This window comes from Anas acuta, chromosome 3, assembly GCF_963932015.1.
Source record: "Anas acuta chromosome 3, bAnaAcu1.1, whole genome shotgun sequence".
Taxonomy (NCBI): domain Eukaryota; kingdom Metazoa; phylum Chordata; class Aves; order Anseriformes; family Anatidae; genus Anas; species Anas acuta.
Window position 1 is genome coordinate 23,082,695 of NC_088981.1, and position 26,893 is coordinate 23,109,587.

General features: G+C 37.8%; 1 protein-coding gene across 11 annotated transcripts in view; it reads right to left on the reverse strand.

Moving 5' to 3' along the window:
- The window catches only part of ENAH (ENAH actin regulator), a 110,999-nt gene that overhangs the window by 41,092 nt on the left and 43,014 nt on the right, over positions 1–26,893 (reverse strand). For all 11 annotated transcript variants that reach the window (XM_068676101.1, XM_068676102.1, XM_068676109.1 and 8 more), the window contains 2 exons: positions 3,028–3,193; positions 1,532–1,709 (listed from right to left, as the gene is read on the reverse strand). In XM_068676101.1, coding sequence (XP_068532202.1) covers positions 1,532–1,709; positions 3,028–3,193 — 344 coding nt within the window. The remainder of the gene's footprint in view (positions 1–1,531; positions 1,710–3,027; positions 3,194–26,893) is intronic.

The window sequence follows — 26,893 nt, forward strand, 5'->3', positions numbered from 1 at the left end:
TTTCCTTATATTAGTGGTCATGTTCAGACAGATAGGATCATAGACACGTTTGGATTGGTAGGGACCTTAGAAGATCCACTAATTCCAACCCTCCACACCATGGGCATGAACACCTTCCACTAGAGCAGGTTGCTCAATCATCTCTTTTTACTTCTTACATTGATAAGAGTTAAAATATTTAGCATGCAGACCATACACTAACAAACCCCTCAACTGATGATAAATTATGAAGACTTCTCTTTCAACATTGTTAGAAAATGATAATGGGTTTACAAAAAGCTTATATATGCGTGCTTCTGAATGTTTTTACAAGCAGCAGTGCATAGCTAATCATCTTCAGACATCTGAATAAGCGTTTTCAGGAAATGTTATGTTAAGCTTTGCTTTTTATTTCATCTTGATGGAAGCTAGAGCACTGATACGCCTGTGAAACAGGTCAGTAATAGACAGTATGAACCAGTCACATTCTTTCTTGGCTCACAAAAGTTATATAAGAACAGTTATTTCCTCCAATACTGACAGCATCAACCACCAGTTTCTGATGCAGTTAACACATTTCCACCTACACCTACTACTACCAAGTCAAAAATCACAGGAAGGAGAAAAAGATTCTCTTCACAATTTGGACAACTTAAAAGGTTACAACCAATCATGTAAGTTTGCAAGATAATAAACAGTTGGAGTGCATTAAATATTTACAATCAAATAGCCCTTAGGGAAAGAAGAACTGGAGGATTTAGAGGAGCAAACATCCAACTAGTAGGCAGGAGAATGTGATACACAACTGCATTATTTTATCTGGCAAAAGATGCCTTACACTTCTAAGTATCCTTTATTTTTTGGCCTCATTTACTACATAACAGCACTGCTTGGTCTAGCTAGCTTAGTTTCTAAAGGCAAGTGTTGAAAAAGCTGTAAGAATGAAAAGGAACTTAATAAAGTCACCCTTTTTTGCTGTAGTTGAGACAGCCCTGCTAAGGTTATCCACAACTTTTCTTCTACACAAGAGAAAGAAACCTGGCACAAAAATACTCTCTCTTGTTACACGGACAACCTTTAAAGATTAATGAGGACAAAAGAACTCTTTGGTTACATGAACACAAAAGTCTAGAAGTCTCATAAAATGAGAACTCCCTCTGTGTGTCCCAGTGCTATACTGATCCTTCTCCTGTAACGTCTAACTAGAATATATTATAGACACCACCTGAAGACTGAAAAGTACTGTGATTAAGAGTTATAAATTTCTTGGTCAGGTGCTTATTTAACAAAATAAGTCAGCAAGTTTCTACATGTAATAAATACCATGAAAATCAATTCAGTTTTTAAGAATTCCATTTATGTGGGTGGCAATCAGGTTCAGAATCACTGTTAAGCAGCAACAATTATGCAGACAAAACAGCCAAATCATCAAAATGGCTGGAGGCTGAATCATGATTAGACTTACTAAGACTTACTGTCTTTTATGCATAAACATTTAATTTTTTTCATCTCTATTTGATCAATCTTCCAAAAGTGGAGTTAAGAGACTTACCAGCTTCCTGTGAATTCAATACTTCTAAGGCATGCATCATGGCACTTGCAAAGACATTGGCATCTTCTTTGCTGCCAAAATTCAGACCGTAGACTTGCCTTGCATCACGCCATTGGTGAAAGGTCTGTGTAGCCTGATTGTACTTCAGTCCTTTCGGAATGGCACAATTTATTACCACCTATAATAATGAAAAATTAAAGTAGTTTAAAGTGCTGTTTCATCCCAAGTTTCAGCTTCATTTAGTTTTTATTCCTTAACCATGTGGGCTAATTTCAGTCCTGTAATCTACAAGATGGACAATGTTCGGTAAGGTATTTCTGCTTAAACTACTGATGTTGATAATTCACATTTCAAATGATGCAGTATTTCCTAACAGCAATGTAGAACGTCAACAGTTTCTTTACATGCATTTGGATTTTAGAAACCACCTTGGTTTTCCATCAACTTCAGAGTACTTGTGAGAATTTTTCTAACCAAGTTATCACCTTCCTACTCTGGCTGCTGAACCCCTTCACTTGCAGTGCTTTCAGTAACAGTTTACATGGATTTCTTCTATGCATCATAAGGTATCATCTTGCAAGATTGTTATGGCTCACATAAAAGCTGGTGAATTCTAGCCAGCAGCACAACCATTTGCTCCAAGCCAACCACTAAGAACATCGCATTGCACTTGGATAAACATATCCTCTCAGCTTTATCTACTGGTAAATGGCAAAATATATATATTTGTCCTCAGATAAATGCACAGATGCTACTTATTCCTTGGAATGTGTGTTTAGTGACAGATCACACGTGAGATTATCATTCTATGTCTCAGGTTTTCTTGATAAAAGATCAAGAAAAGAAGGTGAGAGAAATTTTACCCAAACAAAAAGATAATAGATATAACTCCACCCCAACTATCACAAGGCTGTTCATATTTCACAACACAGTACTAGTGTGCCATTTAATCAAGATCTATTAAATTCTTCATCAAGGGAATTAAGATGTAATCATTACTACTCTGTTCTCTACTTCTCAAAGTGGTAGTTGATCAGCATTACCAAATATCTAAAGGGTTTTTTAATTAACTGATCAGGGGAAATGAGAAACCAGGTATCCAACTTTCTGTAATACAGAAACAGCTAGAAAAAAAAAAAAAGAACTGTTGATACCAAAGTAGACTGCAGCTAACTGCATAAAAGAGGGAAGAACATCAGTTCTTAGACTAACGTTTTGGCTAAAGGAGAACCAGATGACATGCATACTAGTCTTCCTCCCTACCCTCTGTATCTGCATGTAGGAAGGAATGGCAAAGAGCATACAAGAATGTTGCTTTGAAGGTATGAGGCACTTCACTGGTGAAGGAAAAAATAGTAATACAGTTTTCATTACTTGAGTTAAAAATAAAGTTTACTATTTACAATTCCCATTACTGAAAACCTATTTCTTAGTGTCAAGAAGAATTACAAAAATAGCTTACAATTTCTATTCAGATTTTTCAGAGATTCACTTACCTGATGATCCTGAATCTTCCTGCCCACTACTCTGAATGTGTTGTTGCCTGTGTGATGATATATATGAACTCTGCTGAATCCAGTAGATCCTCCAGCTGGTACCCATTTCTTATTGGCATCATCATAGACCATTACAGCAGCTCGTGCTTGGCAGATACTCTGTTCACTGTTAAAAATACAAGCAATTTAGATTAGAACATAAAAGTTACCTAAGACAAATTATCTTCTTGGTTAAACCCTTTTTACTTGAAAAAGGAAAGTAATGCTTCTTGCACAGTCCTCTTTCATAAATTCAAATGCTAGCACTTTGACATTCTGCTTACAGGCATTCATTCTGAAAACCTGTGGCCACGACAAAGAAAGCATAACGACTAATGAAAGATCAAGAAGCGATTTACTTTTTTGCACCTTTTCTTAGCAGTTTTCTCCATACATGTTTTCCTTTCTCCTCATCACCAACCATGAATTTTAAAAAACCATATACAAAGTTGTCCACAGAGACTGAAGAACAAAGAAGGTGTAGTTGTACTAGCTCCATACAATTAGTTTTCCAGGGGCGTTTACTTCTACAAGAGGAGGCTTGAAAGGCCCTAGTTCCTGTTAACGCGTAAGGACTCAAATAAAAATGTATGCATGTATTTCAAAATATATACACACACACACACACCAGGATGAAGTTCAGCACACTGAAGTTCATCTGCTCACAAATGAAGTAATTTTTGGTTTTGACATTTTGCAGCAGTCAACATCTAGATGTTTTATTTCCTCCCTCAGGAACAGTTCTCTTGAAGACCTAAAGCTGCAATTTTATCATCAGGAGAGTTTATTGCTGCCATAAAGAGGGTTAGCTGTGGACAGTCATCTGGAAGATGAGGTGCAGTCTAAAGCTGGAAGGGAGCATATCATGAGCATCATCATAATAAAAACACAAGAAAGCTGAATATACCATAAGCACACAATTAGGAGGGGCGAGGGTGGAACTACGCAAATTGTCTTCAGAGCAAATGTCCAGCGCGGAGAGGAAATAAAAATAGAAGAGAATGGTTTCTTATCAGTAAGTCAAGTTCTCTGAACATTGCATTCCTGCAGACCCAGTATTATCCACAACACACGAGCTGTCTGGCTTGCAAGGAATGTGGCCTGCCATTCGGAGAATGGAAATGACTGAAGAGACATGCATTTTTCATAACTTACAGAGGGACAGTAATGAAATGTGTGTTCATAAAACATGAAGGTGGGGAAATACAAATTCCCCTCACCTATCTTTTAAAGAAAAAATGCTGCATTTCCCAGTATCTCATTTTCCATTTCCTGGAACAAGAAAATACTGCAGTGCGTCCAGCTGTTTTGTAAGCTTTCAATAATAATGTTTTTGACAAAGCACCAGTCAAACTAACACTGACATTACATCAGTTTCTACCACATTTGCCATGGCAGTCAACAACGACAACTAGAAAAATGCTTAAATGGTTTTCAAGTCTAGGGGAGAAAAGAGAAGAGAGATTGTGCTTCTTATGGTAGCAAAAGAAGAAATGAGGAAATCTGCTCGCAGTTATAGAAATGTGCAGTTCAAGAACATTAGACAATTGGACATATTGTCAAGGACGGTTCAAGAACATACTGGATTTCTCTATTTAGAGGATTCTGGCACATCACTATCTTACCAACGTTCAAATCCAGAAAGACTCCGCATTGTTCACAAAGCACAAAACAAATAATTGTGGCTTGCTAAAACACATAGCAGTAATATTACAGAAAACTTAAGACAATTTCTGAACCCAAAACATAGCTTTGCTACATTTTAATCTCGATTCAACGCAGGCATGATAAACCCCAGGTGACATGACAGGACCTAGGTACCGATTTGTAAGCGGAGCCATTACGTTTACAGTGTTCATCAAAACAAAAACAAAAACAAACGCACCTCAGATTCACAGTCACGTGGCAGACAAAACTTCATTTAGATTCTATTAAAAAATGGAGACACTGAGTATAAGCCAATATGTTTCAATAATAATCAAGGTAGAACCAAAGAATGATTAAGTAATGGTAAATGAGCAGACTTAATTAATAGCACAGACCATCAAATTTAGCCTTCTTTTTCTCTGCTCTGTCACAGTCCTTCCACAAGTCCAAGTTTTCACAAAAGCTCTATTTTTACGCAATTTTATTTAATACTACTCGTTTTACAGCTATTTGGTATGCAAGTAGCACAATCCATGAGCACGAATAAGATGACCTTGAGTACCATTTCTAGCTTTTCTTTAACAACTGTTCAAACTATTCTTAGTTCCGCTTCCCAGGCTATGCCTTATAACTGGAAATATCACACAAAAGTCTCGATCACAAATATTTCATGCTACATTTGAAAGAATTTTGTTAATAGTAGAGGGTTATTCTTACCCATATAAAGATACAAGATGATTCACATCCTTTAAAAAAATGGCAAATATGAACGATTTCCAGTTGACCTATTCTATTATTACAAAATAAGCACCCTGCCATCATTTCACACAAATCCTGAAGCTAATCCTTTAATGTTCCTGATCTATAATTTTCATATCCAGGTTTCAAACTGCAGATAAGAAACTCCCCTCCAGCTAGCAGTTCCCCCACCCATCACTCTGTTTTCCAGCCTGCAGTAATTAAGACAGAAAAATGAAACTACCACCATCAGAAACAAATTAAGCCACCACGGTGTGCTAGCTTTTTTCCCAAGGTTCAGTAACTGTACATTACTAAATGCAGGGGAGATTAACCCAATTTCTTTCCCTTCTTTCCCTTAGCAAAAGTTCTACACTCTAAAATGATTACTTTTTACTTTTCAAGTAGAGCATGAATACGTGAGCTTTAGCAAATAAGAATCCTTAGGTCTTCTCTTCAGCGCTTATGTGACAGTTCAGCATTTGAGCACGGCACATTACATTGCAGCAACTAGACATCATAAACTAAGTATTTAAGTCCCCCAAAATAACTCACATTTTAAAAATAAGATCCATACTCCATTAACCTGAAGGGACTACACCAAATCAATACTTATACAAGTAGCTCATTACTACATCCCTGACAAGTCTAATAAAAAAACAAGGTTGAGTTTGCTGTCCCTGATCCACCCTCTCCTAGGAAAATGCAAAATTTAACATAAGGGCTGTTACTAAAACTTGACCCTACACCCTTTGTGTTCCTCTACTGTACATAAACTTCAGTTCAAAGGTGCAGGAGCCAAATGAATCACAAGGCTGCCTGCTATATTTCTTGCTCTCCAAGCTTATTACGCTTTTCTGGTGCATTTCCAACACATGACAGGTCTTCACTCACCTCAGTATTTATACATGAATTCCACAACACTTTTTTTTTAAATGCCCATGTGCCTTCACTGCATCAAAACCATTTTGGTGTGATTACAAGACTTATTTTTATGGACAGATTAGGGAAACAAACAAATTCTCTATGGTCACATTCCAGAACAAAAGGAAAAGGTCTTCATCTCTTTGCCGTGTCATTAGGCCTTCAAAGGCATCCTTTGTTTGCTTGCCTCTACAATTTTTTTTCGTTTTCTTATGTGTTGTACTGCTGTAACAGTTATACTTGGCCTAGCCTATACCTCCCCAACAGAAACGTTCACTGGGGTACGCAGGAGAATAAGGGAAGGCAGCTCTCTCCAGCTCTACATGCTGCTGCCAAGACACACAGCTGCTCAAGAGCTGACTGCCAACTTACTGGGGAAGCGGGCTGGGGAACCAAAGTGACGATCTAAATCTTAACTAAGTAAAATCAAACGATTATCTCTTCCCAAGTAAATTTACTAAACTAAGCGTATGAAATTATATCTAGACAAGGGAGGATTCACACCAAACAGTGCTTACCAAACCTCAGCAAGGCGAAGCATAAATCTCTTCCTAAAATCTACAGCTTGACAAATAGCTAGATAAATATATGTTAGGAACAGTTCTTCCATAGACAAAATTGTAAGACTGATGGTTAAACCCAACCATTATTCTGGATAAGTCCACCTACAGCAATACTATATAAAGCTAAAGACAGGGTGTTTGGCTTTTGTTGGGTGTGGGGGCAAGTAAGGGGAGGTCTGGCACTCAAAAAGCTCACAGAAAAAAAACACACAACATAGTAGTAAGGAATCGTAAGTATAAAATTATTCTTATGGGAGAATATACTTTCCACCTCCAGTGATGAGATCATATGGAAAGCTCAGAAAACACAGCAAACTGAACCCTAACTGACACGATTCTTTCGCCCAGATGGAACGCAGTCCTCCTTTCACATCCCAAATCCTTACACTCAGTGCACAGTGACACCAACAAAGTCTGCTGACCTAAGCCTTCCCCACCTGCCCCAAAAGGCAACGCTTGTTTTTCCTCCCCCTCTACTGAGGTAGAGAAAATGATAAAGTGATGTCAATGCTCAAACGCATATGGAAAACTGCAGAATTGCAACCATGGGAAAGGTGATTCAAATAAACGTATGAACCAAAGCAAGGGAAAGCTGAGATTGTTCAGGTTTTCAGTCTTTAGTGTCTTAGTGATGTAACAACTAGGGTTGGATTTTGTTTATTTTTTGAAAATCATATCCCACTACTTACTACTTCTGGTGATTCAGTGTTTATTTTTTTTTTGGCTCATATGTTCTCAATTCATAGAAACACAACCTTCTTATACTGTGCAGTCTTTGTAGGGCAGAAAGGAATGGAAAGATGCTGACTCATCAAGTGCCTACTTAGGATTTTCAAACTGTGGCACAAAAGGTAGAAAAACTCCACACACTTCTAATACTGCTATCTGTAAATACACATTTTTATAAAGCAACAGAACACTGGTCCAAATACCAAGTTTTATGTCTTGGTGGTGTTTTGTAAGATGATTTTCTCCACTTGTTCCTGAACCCCTACTGGCATAATACAATGAAAATGTATGTTTTCCACTTCACTATTAAAAAAATACGTACTTGGCACTGCACCCTCCTTTCTATCAACCAAATTGGCATGTGTTCTAAATGGCTCATTCAGCTTAACTCAATAGTTATTTGCTAGCACCTTAAAAGTTTTTTTTTTTTTTTAAAAAAAAAGTTTGCAATGCCCTCAAATAAGATACCTTTCAACTGGTAAGTTAGAGGGGTTCTTATTTTTCCCTTTTTTTTTTTTTGTATGGCACTGCAAAAACCTGGCTGAATATGTTGTTGCACGAAGCACTGTGTGCTTGGCACTGCAAAAGGAACCAAGTCCTGTTGTTGATTGCATCCAGCTTCAAATGATGTGGCTTGTCCACTCCAGGACCTCAGACAGTACAGTATTGAACTTGCTACTCAAGGCTTTAGAGCAAGAGCAATCTGAGACCAGATTATGTACCTAATGACCGATTTCCATGCAGAATCTTCTCCTGACACTACAAAACCCTGAGAACCTGAGTGGTTGTTGATTTCTCATAGCAGGTCAAACTCCTGCAAGAGTTATCTTTCAACTGGGAGGTAGAAGCAGAGGGAGTAGCTCCACATTGCTTCATTAACAGCTCTCATGAATTAGTACTTGCCTTTGACTAGAAAAACTTTTGATTGATAACAGATTCATTCCTCTCCCCCATTTTTTATTCTCTGATAGGGATAATCATTCATCTCTCCCACTTCTTCTCATGAATTACTCAGAACACAAATTAGCTGCAACACGAGAAACTACAGGGAAATCCGCATGGGGAAAGTCCCAACTAGAATTAAAAAACACTACTGCCAAGGAGCAAGGGAAGCTGAATCTAACCATTGGGATTAAAAGCCTGCAAAGAAGTGCAGCCTTGCTTTTGGCACAGTATCCTGCAACACCACGTTCCAGAATTTTAGTTGGTATACAGCTGGTTGAAACTAAACATCCTTTGCTCAATAAACACCTTCCACAAAGAAAACTGCTTTTCAACTCACGCGTAAAATCACTTCACATTAATTTAAGAGCAGGCTGTTCTTACAGCAAGTAATTTACGAATAAATTTCTCTTCCAAAAAATCTGTTCTTCCAGTTTCACAATTTTAGCAGCAAACCATTCCCTGGCAGCAGGTGACCATCAAAAATACTAAGGAAAACATGCCAGGACGCTCAGGTAGAAAAAAAAAGTATTATTTTGAACAGCTTAATCTCAAATGAAAGTCAGTATTTTTCATCATGACATTACCAATTTATAACCCGTGTTTTTTTTCTTTTTTTTTTTTTTTTTAATATTTAACCACATTTAACACAAAAGTACACTATGCAGGGGACATGCAGTCATTTCGAGTTGGCAATTTTGTTCTACCTGTAGGTTTTTTCATGCTAGTTAACATAAAATTCAGCATTAAAGTTTGAAAACACATGCCTGAGTCAGATGCTCAAAATTCATAATAAATTAGAAATATGAATCTTCTGAAAATTTCTGTACAAATTATTATTTTTTAATGAGCAGTATTGAGAGAAAGCACACATTAAAACAGCCTGAAATAGGCAGCTGAGAAACTGGAATAAAGAATGTGTTTCAGACACAAGCAGTGCAAGAAGTGGAAAAAAAGCCACAGAAATGACATGGAAGAGTTTCAATAGGAAGAAGAACACAGTAATGTTTTGATTTATGTATTAACTAGGGTTTTATGTGGTTTATCTTAAAGAGATAGGTGGATTCCAGAAAAAAAAAAATTGATGTATGTGTTAATTCTTAACCTATTCAAACTCAAAGGGAATAAAGGATACTTAACAGACAATATGATGACAGTCAAAGCAAGAAACAGCCACGTTACGAAGATGAACCTTTATAAAAGCAAAGCAATGACAGGAATTAATAATAGCAGAATCACAAACATGGATTTGGGGTATTTTGGGTAGCATGGAACTAGCTATATATGATTAACCATTTTTAACAGTATATAATATTATATTAATGTATATAAACACATAAGTAATTATAATCTCCATCCCAAGCTTAACTACATAAACCATCTGTGGAGTCAAAGTTCCAATTTTCATCTCAAACTGAAGGTGACATTAAGACATCTAGCAAATACACATCACAAAAATGAATACCATATCCAATACAGGTTGAGCAAAGTTTAGAAGTAACTAAAGTTTCAGATCCAAAGCACAGGAGCAGAGGGAGAATAGCATCAGAAAGCTAAGTTTTACTAAAAGAAATACCATCATCTTTGAAGCAGAAGTTTGCAGCCAGGAAGCACATTAAAAGGATAATTCCAAACTGTTGGAAGTCAAGGAGATGAGGAAGAAGGCTGGCATGGCTAAGCAGGAATCTGGAGTTTAGGTGGAAAAAGAAAGAATACGGACACTGGAAGCAAGGTCAGGCAACATGGGAAGACTACAGAGATGCTCTTCGCAATTGCAGGGAACACATGGTCTGGCTATTTAATTACAATGGATTTGTAAGTGAGGAGAGGGTGGAAGAATAATCTTTCTAGACATTCTTATTACCCTGTTGAAATGTAACCTTATGTTTAGTCTCCTTAGAAATATGACAGAGGATAATTCAGGTTACGCTTCTTCCATGCACTCATCCATACTATTTTTTTCTTTTATCCTCCTACACAGGGTGTTCTCTTCAATATGGCATTCTTGGTAATTAATTTATCCAGATATTTTTCCTGAAACTATTGCACTCAAATCAATTTTTCCATTCATTCTTCAAACATATTTCTGAAAGGCATTTATGACTTTACTTACAGTAGAAGGTTATGCAGAATCTACACAGTAATTTAAATAGATTAAGTTTCCTCAATGCGTTTTCAATACAGTGGCATTGCAAGCCAAAGGTTGTGTCACAGGCTGGCTAATATTGCTTGGAGAGCAGTTTTACTCAAGAGTGAAACAGGAGCACAAGATTGATATCGTGGTCTGTCAATCCAACTTGAGACAAATTTTTGTGGAAATATACCATATACCAAATTTTTATAAAGAAAACCATAACATCCTGAAAAATCAGGATTCTTGGTTTGTATACTTTTTGACAAAGCAAATGGAAAACAAGCCCCAGAGCACGATTTGGGAATGAACCGTTTTGTAAGCACCAGTCTGCTATAATTGAACAAAGCTAACAGCTGTAAAATCTCTACCTCTACTGAAAAGGAAGAATCATAGCTTGGTAAGTTCAAATCCATTAGCTTAAGACCAGTGACAAAAGCTAGCCAGATACTTCCTTCCTATAAATAATCTATTTTTGATCATTCATTGTTTTCTTTGCTATAATTCATAGAATCTGAGCCTAGTCATATTATGTAAGGTCTTCAGTGGGCATGAAAAACGACCACCATCTTTAGCAGCTAGATAGATGGTTGTTGACGATTTTATGACTTTTAACATACATTTCCTAATTTTCTATATGTGTTTTAACAAAAAATAACCACACATTGTTTCTTAAGCTTTCACCACATGGTACAAATCACAGCTTTCAAAGCCCAGACTCCCAGGGCAATCCGAGTCCTTGAACACTGCAATAGAATCCATCATTGCCTTCCCATTGCTGTAGATCACGTAACTCATTTTACTTCCAGATAACGCTCATCTTCTCTCGAAATAGTGTGACAGTAGCATTTTTACATAACCTAGTTAATATTATGGATGCCTCTTATGTACAGAACTGTGTAAAGTGAACGTGGCTGATCTTTGAGACATTACAGCCCCGGTGCTAATATACAAATACACAATTCACAGCTCATTACAAGCAAGACTGTTGTATGAAATGCCTTTCTAAAACTTACTTTCACCTAAAAAATACAAAATAAAGCCTATTTAAAAACAACTGCTCTTTGCACTCAGTGCTCACTGCATTGACATCAATACAAACCAATCAAAGAAAATGTGGATCCACAACAGAAACAAGACAGGCTAGCTGGCTGCAAAGGACACAGAAGAGACTACATGTCTACATGACTACATGAGACTATATTTGCCTCAGTCTCTACCAATAGGTTTCCTTCACAGACTTCCCAGGTGCACCTGCTTCACTGCAGTCTGGAGGAACTGAGTACTTACTGCCTGTGGTAGAGGAAATTTAAGTCAGGGGCTCCTTTTCAATAGAGGATACGTGGCAAGATGATTTGCTCTGCCAAAGGGAGTGATGTCTTTCAATTTGACTTTAGCAAGGCTTTGGGCACAGCGTTCCACATACTTGTAGTCCTGTTCAGGCTACAAAGTGGGGGGGGGAGGCTTACAGTGAGGAGTTCAACTGGTAAGCTACTGCCAATGAACGTCTCAGGGTCAGTAGCTAATACTGTTTAATGTCTTCGTTAATGACCAGGAAAGCAGGATGGAATGCAATCTCAGCAAGCCCGTGGATGGCTGGCCTCAAACCAAAGAGATCGATATGCTGACCAGTAGAGCTGTGATTCAGAGGAGTTTCAGCAGGCTGAAGAAACCAGTTGACAGAAGCCTCAACAAATTCAAAGGCAAGAGAAAAAATTGCACCTGTGACTACGTAATGACCAGTCGGTAGGAAATGATTATCTCCCTCCATTCAGCACTTGTGATACTGTATCTGGAACAGTGTCCAGGTTGGAGCTCCCTGGTACGTGGAAGACTTTGACAAATTGGAGTATGCCAAACAGAAAAACATTAAGGGGCTAGAGAAAAGTATGTATGAGAAGCTGAGACAGCTGTGTTTGTTTAGTCTTAAGCTAAAAGGCAGGCACTTCATTGCCAATCTCAACCACTCAACAGGTCATTATAGAGAACAGTCAGACTCTTCTCAGAAGTGCACAAGAGAAGGATGAGACTTATGGTCAAAGGTTGCAAAAGAAGAGCTTTCAACCACGAAACAAGCAGTTGCACCAGTAGAGCTATTAAAAACTAGAACAGGCTGCCAGAGAAGCTAGCTGGGGAATCTCCATCCTCAAAGACTTCAAAATCCAAATAGACAAGGCCCTGAGCAACCCAACCTAACTTTGACAACGGCCTGGTGTGAGCAGGGGACTGCTGCAGGTGAACTCCCAGAACTCCCGTGTTGACTAAATCACACCACAGCTCTAGAAAAGAAAAGGAAAAAAAAAAAAAAAAAAAGGAAAACACTCTTTGAGGAGGTCCCACTGATTTGCAGATGTGTCATCAGAAGTTCCTTATTGATAACAATTACTGTTTTGGCGCCTCATTTTACTGGATCGCTCTTCCCACAGATTAACATCACGCATTTCACACTTGCGGTTTCAACCAGCCTCTCCTTGTGTAGGACACAAAGACATTCATTTATAGAGCTCCAGCAGTTCTAATGCTTAATGTCTGAAACAGAGAGGTTTAAATAAACCATGAATTATTTATAGCACTGACCTGTACTACAAAACAAATGTATAAGTATTTAAAATAGTCTAAAATAGCTTCATAAAATGCTTTTATGATTAGCAAAGTGGCTCATTGAGTCTCTACACGAAAGGGAAACAAAACACTAGTGTTCTCACTCGGTCCATCCATAGTTGGAGACAACAAAAAAAAAACATTGAACTGAAGGATTTGGTAAAATCCAGATGAAGGAAATCTCTCAGTACTTTTCCTTTTCACATCAAAGGAATCAAGTTTTCAGTCTTCAACAATTTATAGATCTCCCTGAACTTTCCATAATTCTTTCTACTATTAAATACACACCCCATGAACTGTTCGAGGTATAACGAAGTGAAACAGAAAAATTTGGGCACGTTATTTGAACTGAAACACTGCTATTCAAGAATGAAGTGGAAGGATTACTCCAAACCTCTTATACGCAATATTCACACAATCCCAGCGTGCTTCCTTTCCTCCTCCCCACTGCTTCTGTTTTGTAAAGGAGCACCCAGCAACACACAGAAGGGAATCCAATTGGTACTCTCAATAGAGTAAGGCAGGAAAAGTGAAGTGTGTTTTTTTAAGAAGTAAATGAATAATGTTTCTGGATGTCCAGAGAACGGAGGAAGGCAGAGGAAAAGATTTTAGGAATTTAAGATGTTTAGTCGAGTACTAAAAGAAATCAGTAAGGACTGCAGTCATACACCAAGATGGTTAACAAAGGAAGCTGCTAGAACCACAAGTGAAAGGGAATTCTTTCTCAAAAAAGAAATTGGACAAATACCTGACACTGCTGATCACAATACTCTTCAACTGTTTGTTCCAAGGAATAACTGGTTAGATCAGTCCAACTTTTCTGCATGCCAAAGCTCTTTACAACCACTTTCTCTTCCTTTTGCCCTCACACGAAGCTTTCCCTTTTCGCTTCTACTGCGCTACCTGCCGGAACTGCTCCATTCTTTCACCTCCTCTCTCCTTCCTTCCCTTCCTCCTCTCAATTACACTTTCTTGACCCAGCAATACCTCTCACTCCACAGTCCTTGGTTAAGGTGACCAACTCCTCCAACTCCCTGTTTTCCGACAGGTGCCGTTCTCACATCTCTGGGTGAAGCCATCTCTCTGCAGCCCCAGCTCATGGCTAACTCCACTTCCTCACCAGTGCTACTGCTTCCAGAAATTGCCCATCTCTCATCACACGCCATCCCTGCTACCAACGAGCAGCGGATGCACTGCACTCTCTGCTGCTATTTATGCCAAGCTGGCCCCAAATCAAACCACGCAGTTGCAGCAGACCTTGAAGAGAGGTCACAAGGAAACCCGCACGTCATTTACACAGAAAATACGCTCACCAGAGAGATGCTTCTCCCCAGTTTGGAAACGATGGATAAGAAAAACCCCATTTCAAAACACAGCATTTTTTCCTGTATATTTCAAACACCCACTTGATTCATGGCCTGCTAGAACAAAAGTGTAAGAACTGAGTTGTCGTCTGCATTTTCACACAGCAGCTCATAGGGCACTGGATTTATTTACAAGAAATCCAGGGAAGAATTAAAAACTGAAGAGATGTATATACAACTGCAAAACCAGGGAAGTATCCATCATGTTAATAATGCTAATGTTCTCTGAAAGTATGCCCTATCTAGCACAATGGGTTTTTCTGTTTTTCACAGCAGTAACAAAGCATCAAAGATAAAGTAACACATCCATTTTCTGGAGTCAATTGTGAAATACCTTCCATTCCCTGAAATAACTGAAATACTAAAAGCTTGGTCTCTTGCTCTGCCTACTCCACTTCATCATACTCTTCTTCAGAAAGTGACACGTGTATGCTGAAGGACGTGTAAGAGGTGACGATTTTCCCTATCTGAAAGACTTAATACGAGGAACTTTCCTAACCTTACATTTCATCACAGCAGCACAGCAAACTGTTGTAACATCCATACCAGTCCCTTCTTCCCCTGCCACACACACACACTTTTGGAATCTTTTTCAAGTTTAAGCCAGCATTATGTTAAATCCTATTTCTTCCCCACACCATTTAGCCTCTAAACATCACTTTTTAAACAAGCGATTTTTTTTTTTCACTCCTATAGCCTAGTTATTAGTAATATCCTTCTTGAAGCAGTTAGTTAAGCAAAAGTTAGCAATTCCAGAAGCCCTTCAAGTCAGGTTTCAAGTCAGTCAAGGTTTAAGATCCTAACTTGAAGAAAGCCCTGCCCCAACTACCCTCCCTCCCAATTCCTCACATCTTCCAGCAAGTTTTTCTAATATACTTCAATCAAGGTACTAAAGTTTGCCTTTCTGAAACCCAGCCCCTTAGATCTAAGTACACTTTTGTACACTCTTAAATGCAACTTAACCTAATCATTAACTTAATCATTCAGACCTGTGATCATTTTACCTCTGAATACCCTTCATACAGCGTTATTTTTGCCAAACAACAAAAATTTCAGTGTTTCCTGAAGTATGAAGTTTGGCTTCAACAGTGAATCATTTTGAAGACAAGGTGGCAAGGCTGTTTTGATCTAAAAACACAGCCACTGTTTTCTGGAAGTCATGCTTGATTTAAAGAGAAAACCCTTTTTCAAGAGCTGCTGGAGGAATTCACTCTCTCCTGAAATACCGGTGCTATTGTAACTAACAGCACGGAGAGGTTACTTCTATTTTTATGAGGCTACAGGCAAAATGAAATATTCTGCTCTTCTCCAACTACTAGAGAAGGTACAGCATAAGCAGAAATATGAAAATCAATGCCAGAATCCACTGTGAAAGTATTTTGAGTCTCCATGACCCACTTTCAGCTTTGAACACCAACAGACAATGGCAGTAACTAATTCAATCTAGTAAATAATTAACGTTAACATTTGTGCATTTGATACATGTAATGTTTTGTCCTAGAAATAGGGATGATTGAGACACACCACGAACCATTAAGTAGGAGCTTGACCTGCTCAATCACATGCCTACCGCAATGAAGGTGAAGCAGCAGCACCACACGGCCCTTCAACACACGTCCATCCATGCAGAAGCCTACTCTCAGCACGTGTTTGAAGGTTGCCTTTGGTTTTAATCCATGCAGAGCAGCTAGTATAAACTGACACTTGAATTGTCATCTCTGTAAGACAGGCTATTTTTCAACACATCTTGTGTCTCTTAAATAGATGGTCTATACCAAAACTCTATAGAAAGTGGTTACCCTACAGGGAAAAGAAGAACACTCTTACTCTGTAGCAGAAAACACATGTATCTGAGTTACTAAACACGATGCACACTCACATTAGTTAAAATTGATCAACGATTTATAAAACTGGTCCCAAAGGTGTTGGTAATATCCACGGCTTTTCCAGAGAAAGCAGCTCATAGTGTAATTTAAGACTGTAACGTTTCCCCCATTTTAGGAGGTTTGTGCGTTAGCTTCTTAAATGTTATCTTAGATCTACCTTCATACCAGAAAAATAGTTACCAAGTTAAGCAACAAGGAGCTGTTTGCATTGGTTTCTTGTTCCTGCTTCACTAGTATTCAGTTGCCTCCTCAGTTCTTTCTGCTTTACAAACATTCAGGTTGAGACAAAACCTGAATTAAGACTGGAAAGTTAACTCATTTTCGCAATAACATCAACCTCACATGTTTTAATCTGTTAAACAGTAAGAACTACAGCAATACAAGGACATACTCATGTTCATTTGAAGACCTTCTGTTCCATTACTACCCCTATCCTCAAGTTTTAAAAGCAAACTGCATCTCATTTGCTGGTTATAATGGCAAAAGGACATTACTTCCTAAGAGTCCTTGCAATGCAAAACCTTCACACACCAATCTGTACACACAGTACATCTGTACGAACAGGCATGAACAATTATTCAACAAACCCAAATCTCTGCATGTAAATTTCCGTGGGTATTTGGGCACAAGACTGGACTCGAGAACAAGCTAAACCTGGAAACAACATTACTCAAAAAAAGACTAGAGATGTTTTTTTAATGTTCTATTATATGCATAATAAAATATATAACAAATTCCATTGTGTACACATTTTTATACACAATAGTACTATCAACACAGCTCAGGATGTCCCTTAAAGTTCTGACAAAAGTATTTTTTTTCCTTTTAGGGCACAGAAAAAAAGCAGGTTTTTTTCCAGCTTCCTTTACTGGAAAAAAAAAGGGAAACTTTAATTTTCAAAACTTTGTAATAAGACCTAAAACCAGACCCAATAAGAGTGTGTTTATTATGTTACTGTCAAAATTGGAAGGGCTGTTTAGACACTTCTCCCTCCTTAAGTACCACAGTTACAATTAGATGCCAGTTATTCTATCTTCTCATATTTACGGAGTATAACGGACTATACCTAAGCTCACATTGAAAGCACAGTGTGTAAACCAAAAGTAGTGCACAGGTTAATACTACTTCGTAGTTGTTTTTTTCTGCTTATCTTTTTCTTTTTTTTTTTTTTTTACTTCTGTTTCTTCAGTGAATTATTATATAAGCAAACTCCTCTTATTAAATTTGAAGTACAAATTCAGTGCAAAGAACACCAATACAAGCAGCCCAAGCAGAAGAGCAGCTGTAGCCAATTAAGGCTTTTATTCCGAGGTTTTAGTATTAAAAATACAGCAGAAGCACAAACAGCTGGAGACCTATACTAATGACTGCTTTCCAACTGCAAAAGGAAAGAAATCATTCATCAACTCCAACTGGAAAATGAATATTTAAAAACATAATTACGTATTCATTGATTATGTGTGCTAATAAAGTATTTGGTTGAGTAACTGTAATGCAAAGGTGAGCTGAAGAATGATTTACTAGAAAAATCAAGGCTCCTTATCAGTACACGCTGTTTAGGTTTGTATTAACTGGAAGTGCCAAAAAGCTTTATCTGTAGACGGATTTTCACTAGTTCATCTAATAATGCAGTAACTATTGGAAAACGTTTTAAAGTATAAGAGCAGCACAATCCAGCTGGCATCCCACAGACCTTCATTCATTGTACAGGGTAGCTGCTATGGATCAAGAAATTTAATGCATCTTTCTTAATCCTAGACCAGTTTAGCCGCTGTATTACCTTTCCTCTGCAGCTATATCTTCAATTTAGAAACCATCTTTTCCAGGCCATCTTGGATTATTTTTTAATCATCATTTTATTGTTCTCTGCAATAGTCATTTAAGTGCTAAGATACCTTAAACCCCACGGCACAGGACAAAGTTCTGCTATTTATAGCCCTTACTACTAGGCTGTGTTTCTCTAGCATCACGACACCTTTCTAACTTGTACGTTCAGAAGTTTAATCTTTAAACTACGCAGGGTGAGTCCTTCATCTCACCTCCTGTAAAAGCTTTGGGAATCCTACTCTCCACCTGGGGTGTTCCCCAAGACAGGCTGTATTTACTGCTGGCATTGGCAAGTTCAGACTGCCAACAAAGGGCAGGGGGAGTCATTTTTTGTTTGCTTTTTTTAAACTCAGGCTACATACACTACTACTCTGATGTGCACGCAGCTTGGTAACAGCAGCTACAGAAAGCTGTTTCATTTGGTTATCTGCAGTTGTTACCCACCCTACAAAAGGCCTCTTTTAGGTAAGCAACGTGCAAGACAAGGGCCTTCACACAATCACACAACATTGCACTTTCAGGGTAGCTACACATTCACATCCTGCAACATGTCATCCACTGCTAGCTTAAAGTAAGCAAACAAAACCAGGCAGACACAGAAATAAAAGATTTTTCTTTTCCTATGTTCTATGCCATATGTGGGTATACACTACAACCACAGCTCATTCCGCTGGTCCCTCATACATTATAATCCATTCTCCATTTATGCATAAACAATTGTCCAAATGCACTTCTCCAAAATCACAGGGTGAAGTTTAGCAGTAAGATCTGGTTAATGTAACATGAAACAAAGTCAACGGAACGGAGTTTACACACCTGTATGCATGAAATGAAACAGCAATACTCCATAAAACACTACCAAATTTGTTACAGACTTAAGGAAATTATATTCTTTTAACTTCCACAAACATTTTTTTTCTGGTTTTGTCTTTATAAAGTTTCAGTCTTATTGCAAAAAGGAAAACTGTTCATTCTCCCTGTTCCTATACAGAAAAAGCATTCACTGCCTGTATGAAGTGAGTCATTTGCTTTAGAAAAAAAATCTAAAAAAAATAATCAAGCAAGACTGTTGAGATAAAGTCTTTCAAGACTTCCAACAGGGTTTCTCAGACACTACATGCCAGTAAGTGCACATTAATCATATGACTAACCATATTTATCAGCCCGTACACTTCTGAATCCATCTGCCATCGTGCTGGTTAGGATAACACAAAGCCAGGCTGGGAGCAGCACGTGCTACTCAGGCAGTTCTTCCCCTTCTCACACTCGCACACAGGGGTCTGCAGAAGTGCTTCATCACTTTTACAAAAATCAGAATTTTGACAGATTTGTAACAAGAAAAAAAATAAGCTGGGGGAACTCAAGGTTCTGATTACCAGAAGTGAATCACAAGCTGGAAACCTTCAGAAGGGCTGTTTCAGGCAGCAGGAGAACAGAAGCCCAGCTAACCAGCTAGCCATGCCGTCAGCAGAATCCTCTGCATAACCCAGTCAAACTTCTGGTTTGGTTTAGAAACTAGTTGCTTCAGCTCTTATTTCGTTGATCAAAGGCTGCCAGTGATCTAGACAGACTAATCAGTTCCAGGCCTCATTAAAAACAGTAGTCTGAATGTCAGTAGCTGCTTTCCTTACAGTAGTCAGCATCACAGCATGATGCTGTGTCTATTTAAATCTAGATATGGCAACACAGCTCCTCCTGCTAGCAGAGGCATCAGTCAGTGTTAACAGCTAGTATCTCTTAAAGCAAGTAGGGACACACACATCCTGACAAGCTACAACAGCAAGAATTCTCTCTAAAAACAAATATTTAAGTATTACTTTAGCTGAAGTGGAATCAGGCCTGACTACTGATGAGGAATGCTGCTCCTGGAGATGGCACAGTTTACCCTTTTGTTCCTCACCATAACACCCCTCAAAAACTTCCCAACTTCAGCAGTCATTTTAAAGAATATATCAAAATGAAACTAGTGCAGTAACGAGCAGCAACGTGGAATCCTACCTCTTCCTGGTTAACAGGGATCAGAAAAGAATTAGTAAGCTGATTTGGTGGAAAGTCAGCATTTGTAGCAATTGGAAATCGGAGCATAGACCGAACATTCACAAGTCCTTACAAAACATAGCATATAGGGGGACCCACCGTGAGCATCAGTATGGCCTTTAACCCAGCAGGTGAGAAACAGAGGAGCCTTCACAGAGGTGAAGCAGAACCTTGAACACCACAAAAAATGGTGCTTCAGGTAAAGACATTCGGTTTATGTAGCAGGCTGGTGAAAATACAAGACAGTTATTTTATGTAGCAGTATAAACCAAGAGGGAATGCCTTCAGACAAAATTAAAAACACATATACCAAAATAGTACTTAAAAACAGAGATGCATAAAACAGAAATTCAACTCCTTTACGTACCGACCCGCATTCATACTGGCCTCGTCAAAACGATTCAAATAGTATCATCACCAGTATCTGACCAAGAAGTTATTAATTAATAAGTGGCAAATCTACCCCAAAATATGAAAGGAATGTTTTTAAAAACCTATATTCTGCAGGTATCTGTGAATTTAAGATTTGCCATTACACCCCCTTTTCTGTGACAAGCATATCAATAAACAGCCTGTCACAAAAGAGTACATAAATGAGTTTTAACTGCTGGTTGTCATATGGGAACTGTCTGTAATAACCTGGCTCAGATGACGCAGGCCCATACAAGCATAGACACAAATAAGTCTGTCCTGATAGCAAGATACATGAGATCCCATAGAAGAGATAGGGGCTATCTTTCATCGTTACCCAACTAACAATGAGGAAAGGAAAATAAGCACTATGTTTTTGGCATCTAAAATAAAAACATGTAAATAAATAATAAAATGGAGGTAGATGAAATCTAAACGGAAAAATTAACCTTAATTAGCTTTCTGGAAAGCTTAGTTCAGAGAAGTACCCTTTAGACTGTGGAATTACCTGCAGATAAAAAGTAGGAAATCACTTGCGAAGGCAGCAGCACACATAAGAAAGCAACAGGGGGTAAGAAAATAAAGTAAACCATGCAACAAAATACTTAGAAAAATGAAATCTCGCACAAGTTCCTGAAAAAGTTAGGCTTGTCAAGATAAACTTGACACTTGCTCCTTAACTCTGTAGTTCAGAGTGTCTCTGTGCATAACAGCTCAGCCCTTGAGCCGTGCAACCAGCAGAGCGTACCCTCGGCCAAGAGTTGCACGCGCCCCTTTTTGGAAACTCTCCAGGAGTGGACAGAGCCCTTCTGTATGCAACATTACCTCGGTCAGTGACACGAGTCAGCACCTTTTGTCATTTATTTAGATAGACAGATAGTGATTCTGGTTATAACTCGCATAGATAACATCTATATAGCACATTTAGACAGCAGTCATCTCATTTTCAGATCAGCAGGTTGCCATTTAGGATGGTGTATGGAGCAAGAATCGACCAGCCAAATGAATTTAATTTTTCAGATGAATTTTGTGGATTTGGCTCAGGTGTTCCTAGACCACAGCTCCAGTCCCACGTCTGAGAAACACTCAGAGCATGCACAACTGTATTAGGACCTGAAGTTACAGTTGAACTAATACGCAATTACAGCACCAGCTGGGGGCCCAAAGCAGTGTGCTATGCCATCTGCGACTCTGATCATGTTCTCCATCACAGCCTTCAATCTGAGCATTAAAAGCCTTAATGACCAGAATATCCCAACTTCCTTTAACATCTTAGGCAGAAGAAACGAGCAGAGCAAGAACCTAAGCGCTCACGCTCACATTGCCTAGAAAACGGAGAAAAAGTGTTCACAAGAAACACACAACTCAGAATATCTCATCAACACCAGACAGCTTTATAACCTTAGAAGTGTTCTCACTGTTTTCTCTCGCACTTACCCAACTGATTTGATATTTGGCATATCTGCCTGGGATAAACAGTCCTACAAATGCAATCATGTCTAGAAATGTTCCTGGTAAATTCTGCGCTGGCACCTAATTAATTCTAAGTCCCAGGATAACAAATTATAGAATGAGCTCTTTATGGTTAAGTAGAATATCCTGCCTTCTTAGATACATGTCTGCCACAAAGTACACTGAAGACTTTCAAGGCTACTGGCAAACCAGAATAAATAAATAAAAGAGAGAGGGCATGATTTGCAACATAATTCTCCCAACTGAGTGTTTCCCATATGCTGAAGACACTGAAGTATGTGTTTTCAAGGTCAAAACCAACACATTAGTCCTAAAGATTTCAGGCAAATTATCAGAAATAACTATTCACATTCCAAGTTTCAAATATGACACGGTGTAATACATATAGAGATAAGCTCTACAGAAATCCTTCCTTTATCTTCCTAGGAGGCATTTATATACAACAAATGAGGAAAGTTTGAGAAAGGAGAAGAGCGAGGAAGAATAATCAACATCAAGATGTTTCCATTATCATTATTTAATTATTAAATTTAATTATTTTAATTTATCATTACATTTATTACCATCATCGTTTATCATAGTGGGTATCATTTACCCACAAGCTTTCAGAAAGATTTTTTCTTAAAATGAAACAACCAATCCCTGAATGGTCTAGGAACGGATAATTAATTGCAATTCTCAATGATTTTCAATATAATAAAACTGATCAGATTTGGTTTTGGTATTATTCTATTTAAGTTTCAGTTGTTTCAGATTATAAAGGCCATCAGGGAACTCATTCTTCTGTAGTTACTCAAATGATGTTTGATCCAGCTGATAAGAAAGATCATGTTTTTGCCTCAAATAGTCTGGACCTTTATCTGCTTTTTTTAAAGCTCTGGAGTATAAATGGATACAGAACTCCTGAGCATGCAGAGCTTTTATTCACATGCAGCGCGCTGCCAACTTGACTACTAAAATCCTCACAACACGCTCTTGTCTCTGAGTTGTTATACAGGAGGAAGGACCTTAGCCAGAATCAACATCTGTAGGTGCCTGGCAATTGCTACTCTGGCAATTTAGGACCTGTTCACCTCACCAGAGGTTACACTGTCTCTGCAGAGCAGCTGAAGCATACATGCATGAGTTTCCCAGCTACTGCAGTTCACATCGAATTTATATTTCTAGTTATCAGTAACACAAATGCTGAAGCAAATTAAACTCACCATTGTCCCCAAGAAACCAGACATCAGCTCTCTTCAGGTATGTAGTATTCATAGAGATGTTAAACATCTTGTGACAGCACCAGTAACTAAATTCAAACAACTGACTGCTGAAGGTTGAATTTATTTATTTAAAGTTCTATTATTTTGGGTTTGTGGTATTTGGTGTTGCTTCTCAAGACTGGTTTTTGCTCTCTAGGGCTCCAGCCACCATGAATGAAATTTCATGCTAGGTGTGTATGTAAAGGACAAAAAGGAAATACAAAACCTTTTCTTCTACTTTTTGTAATAGATCAGTCTGAATCTGTCTGCAAGAAAACAGAAGAAAATTGTGTAGGAAAGTGCGTATGGAAGCTCCTTGCCTCAGAATGTGGCTGGTACTACCCATTCTCCCCTTCTGCAATACAGACGATTTTTTAGGAAGACTGTCTAAGCTTAGACAAACAGAATTTGCATGTGTCAGCAACATTTGCAGTCATCAGGATATAAAATGAAAATTTACATATATTTTTTTTTTTTTTTTGTTTAGAAGTTTTGACTACAGCACATGTGGAGAGGTTACAATTTCAACAAATTTAATTTTTAAAAAATTGGTACGATACACAAGGTCTGTTTGTCTGCAGAGTGCCTGCTCAAGTTACTGCCCTGTGCAAGCCATTTGACTCGAACAACAAAGTGAAATACAACAGTATGTCCTCGGTTTCAGTATACCAACTTTTAATTTGAACCTGTAAATAAATTGCCCAAGTTTGCATAAAAAAATATTACTGCAGCTATGGTTATTTTATTTGAATAAGAAAGAAAATTGTCTTCCTCCAAAACTTTTAGAAGTACTTCAAACAACTTCTGGTGTCATAACACTGCTTGTTATGCTAAAGCAGTCTTTAATGTTAAAAATTATACAAGTGTGGCAGAACAAAACTACATTACAAAGCCCAGAGCTGTTGATTTTGAGGCTGTTTAGAATAACTTTCCATAAACTCCTCCTATACCTTAAAAAAAAGAGCTGCACTCAGTCCCTAATGCCACTGAGGTTTCCTAATGTTTAGAAGCCACAGCGCTGACTTCTATTGTTTCCCTGCACTTTCTACAGTTTTAACAGGTGTTTTTTCAATAGTGAGTTGACAAGGAATCCTCTGAAAGTTTTTCCAACAGTCAGGTTCAGAAACCTGGGTGTGGCAGAGACAGAAAACTCCCTCCAGACCCATTCTCTGGCTGATAACAAGTCTGCTAACAGCTAAGAACTCTTACAAAGCCAAATTTCAATGTTTCACCACTTTTTCCAAAAAGAAATCTATAGCATGAAAATAATATGTAACCATTAGTAGTATAGATTTAGTCTAGTAAGCGTAGTATAGATTTAGTTTACTTGAAGTCTCTAAACTCACATTTAATCCCACCAGCTTGATTTTTATTGAAAAAATGCTTTCTCTTCTTGGCTTTTAAAACTTCATGTTCAGTTTTTCTCTACACCAACATACAAGTGCAACAGCTAAGAAATGGTGTTCCCTGCAAGATTTATGGGGCATTGACAGTCAGAACCACGTCCACCCTTCACAAACATTCAGTGTTGGGAACTCCAGTCACAGAACACAAACCAGATGATTCAATTATAATATCAAGCTGCTATAAACCGAATTTCACTTCCAATTCAATGTCACTACAATTTCAGTAGGCGCTGCAATTTATTGCAATATTTTTGTATTTTAATATAGGTTATAGTATTATATACATCTATGAAAACAATCATCAAAACAAATACCTATAGCCCATTTCTTTCTAAAATATTGAACACATTTTCAGGCAAGGAATTTGATTCCCCAGTACAAAAAAAAAGCATGTAAGAAGTTAAATTAAAAACATCAAGCATACAAAATTTTAATATTTTATATTAAAGTATAAAATATTTTAGTATTGAATATAAAATATTGTGTATATATCACATAATATTGTACAACACAGATTATAAAGTAATTATAAAATATTGTAAATATTGCATAATATAAAGTATAACATATTTTAGAACTTTTTGTTTATAACAACTCCTGGTGTTCAGTATATATTCTCATGACGTGCTACCACTTCTTTATTTTAACATATAAGAAAAGAAAGGCCTTTTCTGCATCATTCACTGCTCTGAAACATTCAAAAGAACAGTGTTTGACCTAAATTTAAATTATGTAACCTCCGCTTCTTTCAGTGGGAGCTTTATAAATGTAAATAAAGACAGCTTTTGGTCCTGACGTGGAAACCTAATTGAATTTTGAATGAACTAGAACACAACTACATTTTGTTACAGACAGTTACATTCACTCTTCACAGCTACCAATTGTCAGACAAAAATTAGATCTTTGCTGTAAGCAAATACACCTTGCATGTACATGAGACGCAAACTTCTAAAGAATATTTAAGATTCTCCAGAAGGATATAGGCAGGGTTACTCCTAAATTTCTTGTTGGTACTTCAACATCAGACTTAACCTCTCTAATACCCACAGCCCAGGAACAAAATTGCCACTGTCCGTCACTGAATTACTACTCCTTTTTATGGCAAAAGAACACGGGAAAGGAGTAAAGTCCAAAACCTTCATTAATGCCTAATTAAGGCTTAAAATATCCAGAAGTTAATGTTAAAATTCCTTAACATTCCATACAAACTATGGCAACCCAAAAATATTGCAACAACAACAACAACAAAATGTAATAGTCACTATACAACTAGCAAGAGGAGTAACTTCAGGCATTTCACTAGATTTTGACCATAACATTATAAACAATACTTTTTTCCTCCTCTGGGCACTAAGCACTTGCACAGAGTAATTGTTTTACTTGAGATTTTCAATCAAAATCACACTGTACATAGTGCTGTCACTGTAACTATCTTCTGAGGTCACCATTTTTTCCTCCAGTTTTTCAACTCTAATAATAAGGAGATGCAAGAAAGAAATATAGGAGAGTTAATTGATACTACTACATCATAATCTACTTTTTTTCCTGACCTAGAAGGAATCTGAATTTAGAGAAGACTTAGTACTATCATTTCTGGCTTAGTAAATTTGCAAACTTATATTCCTCTACATCACAGAACTTCCACTTCCGTTTTCTGTTTCTTTTTTTTCCCAAACGTATCTACCTAGTTACAGCTTTAAAAAGGGAAGAAAAAAGAAAAACTATATTGACCTGTTACATGAGTAACAAACATAATGAGGTACTGCAGCAGCACAGTGACACAAAGAAATAGCTACAAGGAAGCTCTGCTCTTGCATAGTATAAATCATGCACAGGAGCTGGAAAATTTTGAACATTTGAGCTCTTCCCTCTAGCCATAAAAATTATGTAATACATGCTGCCTC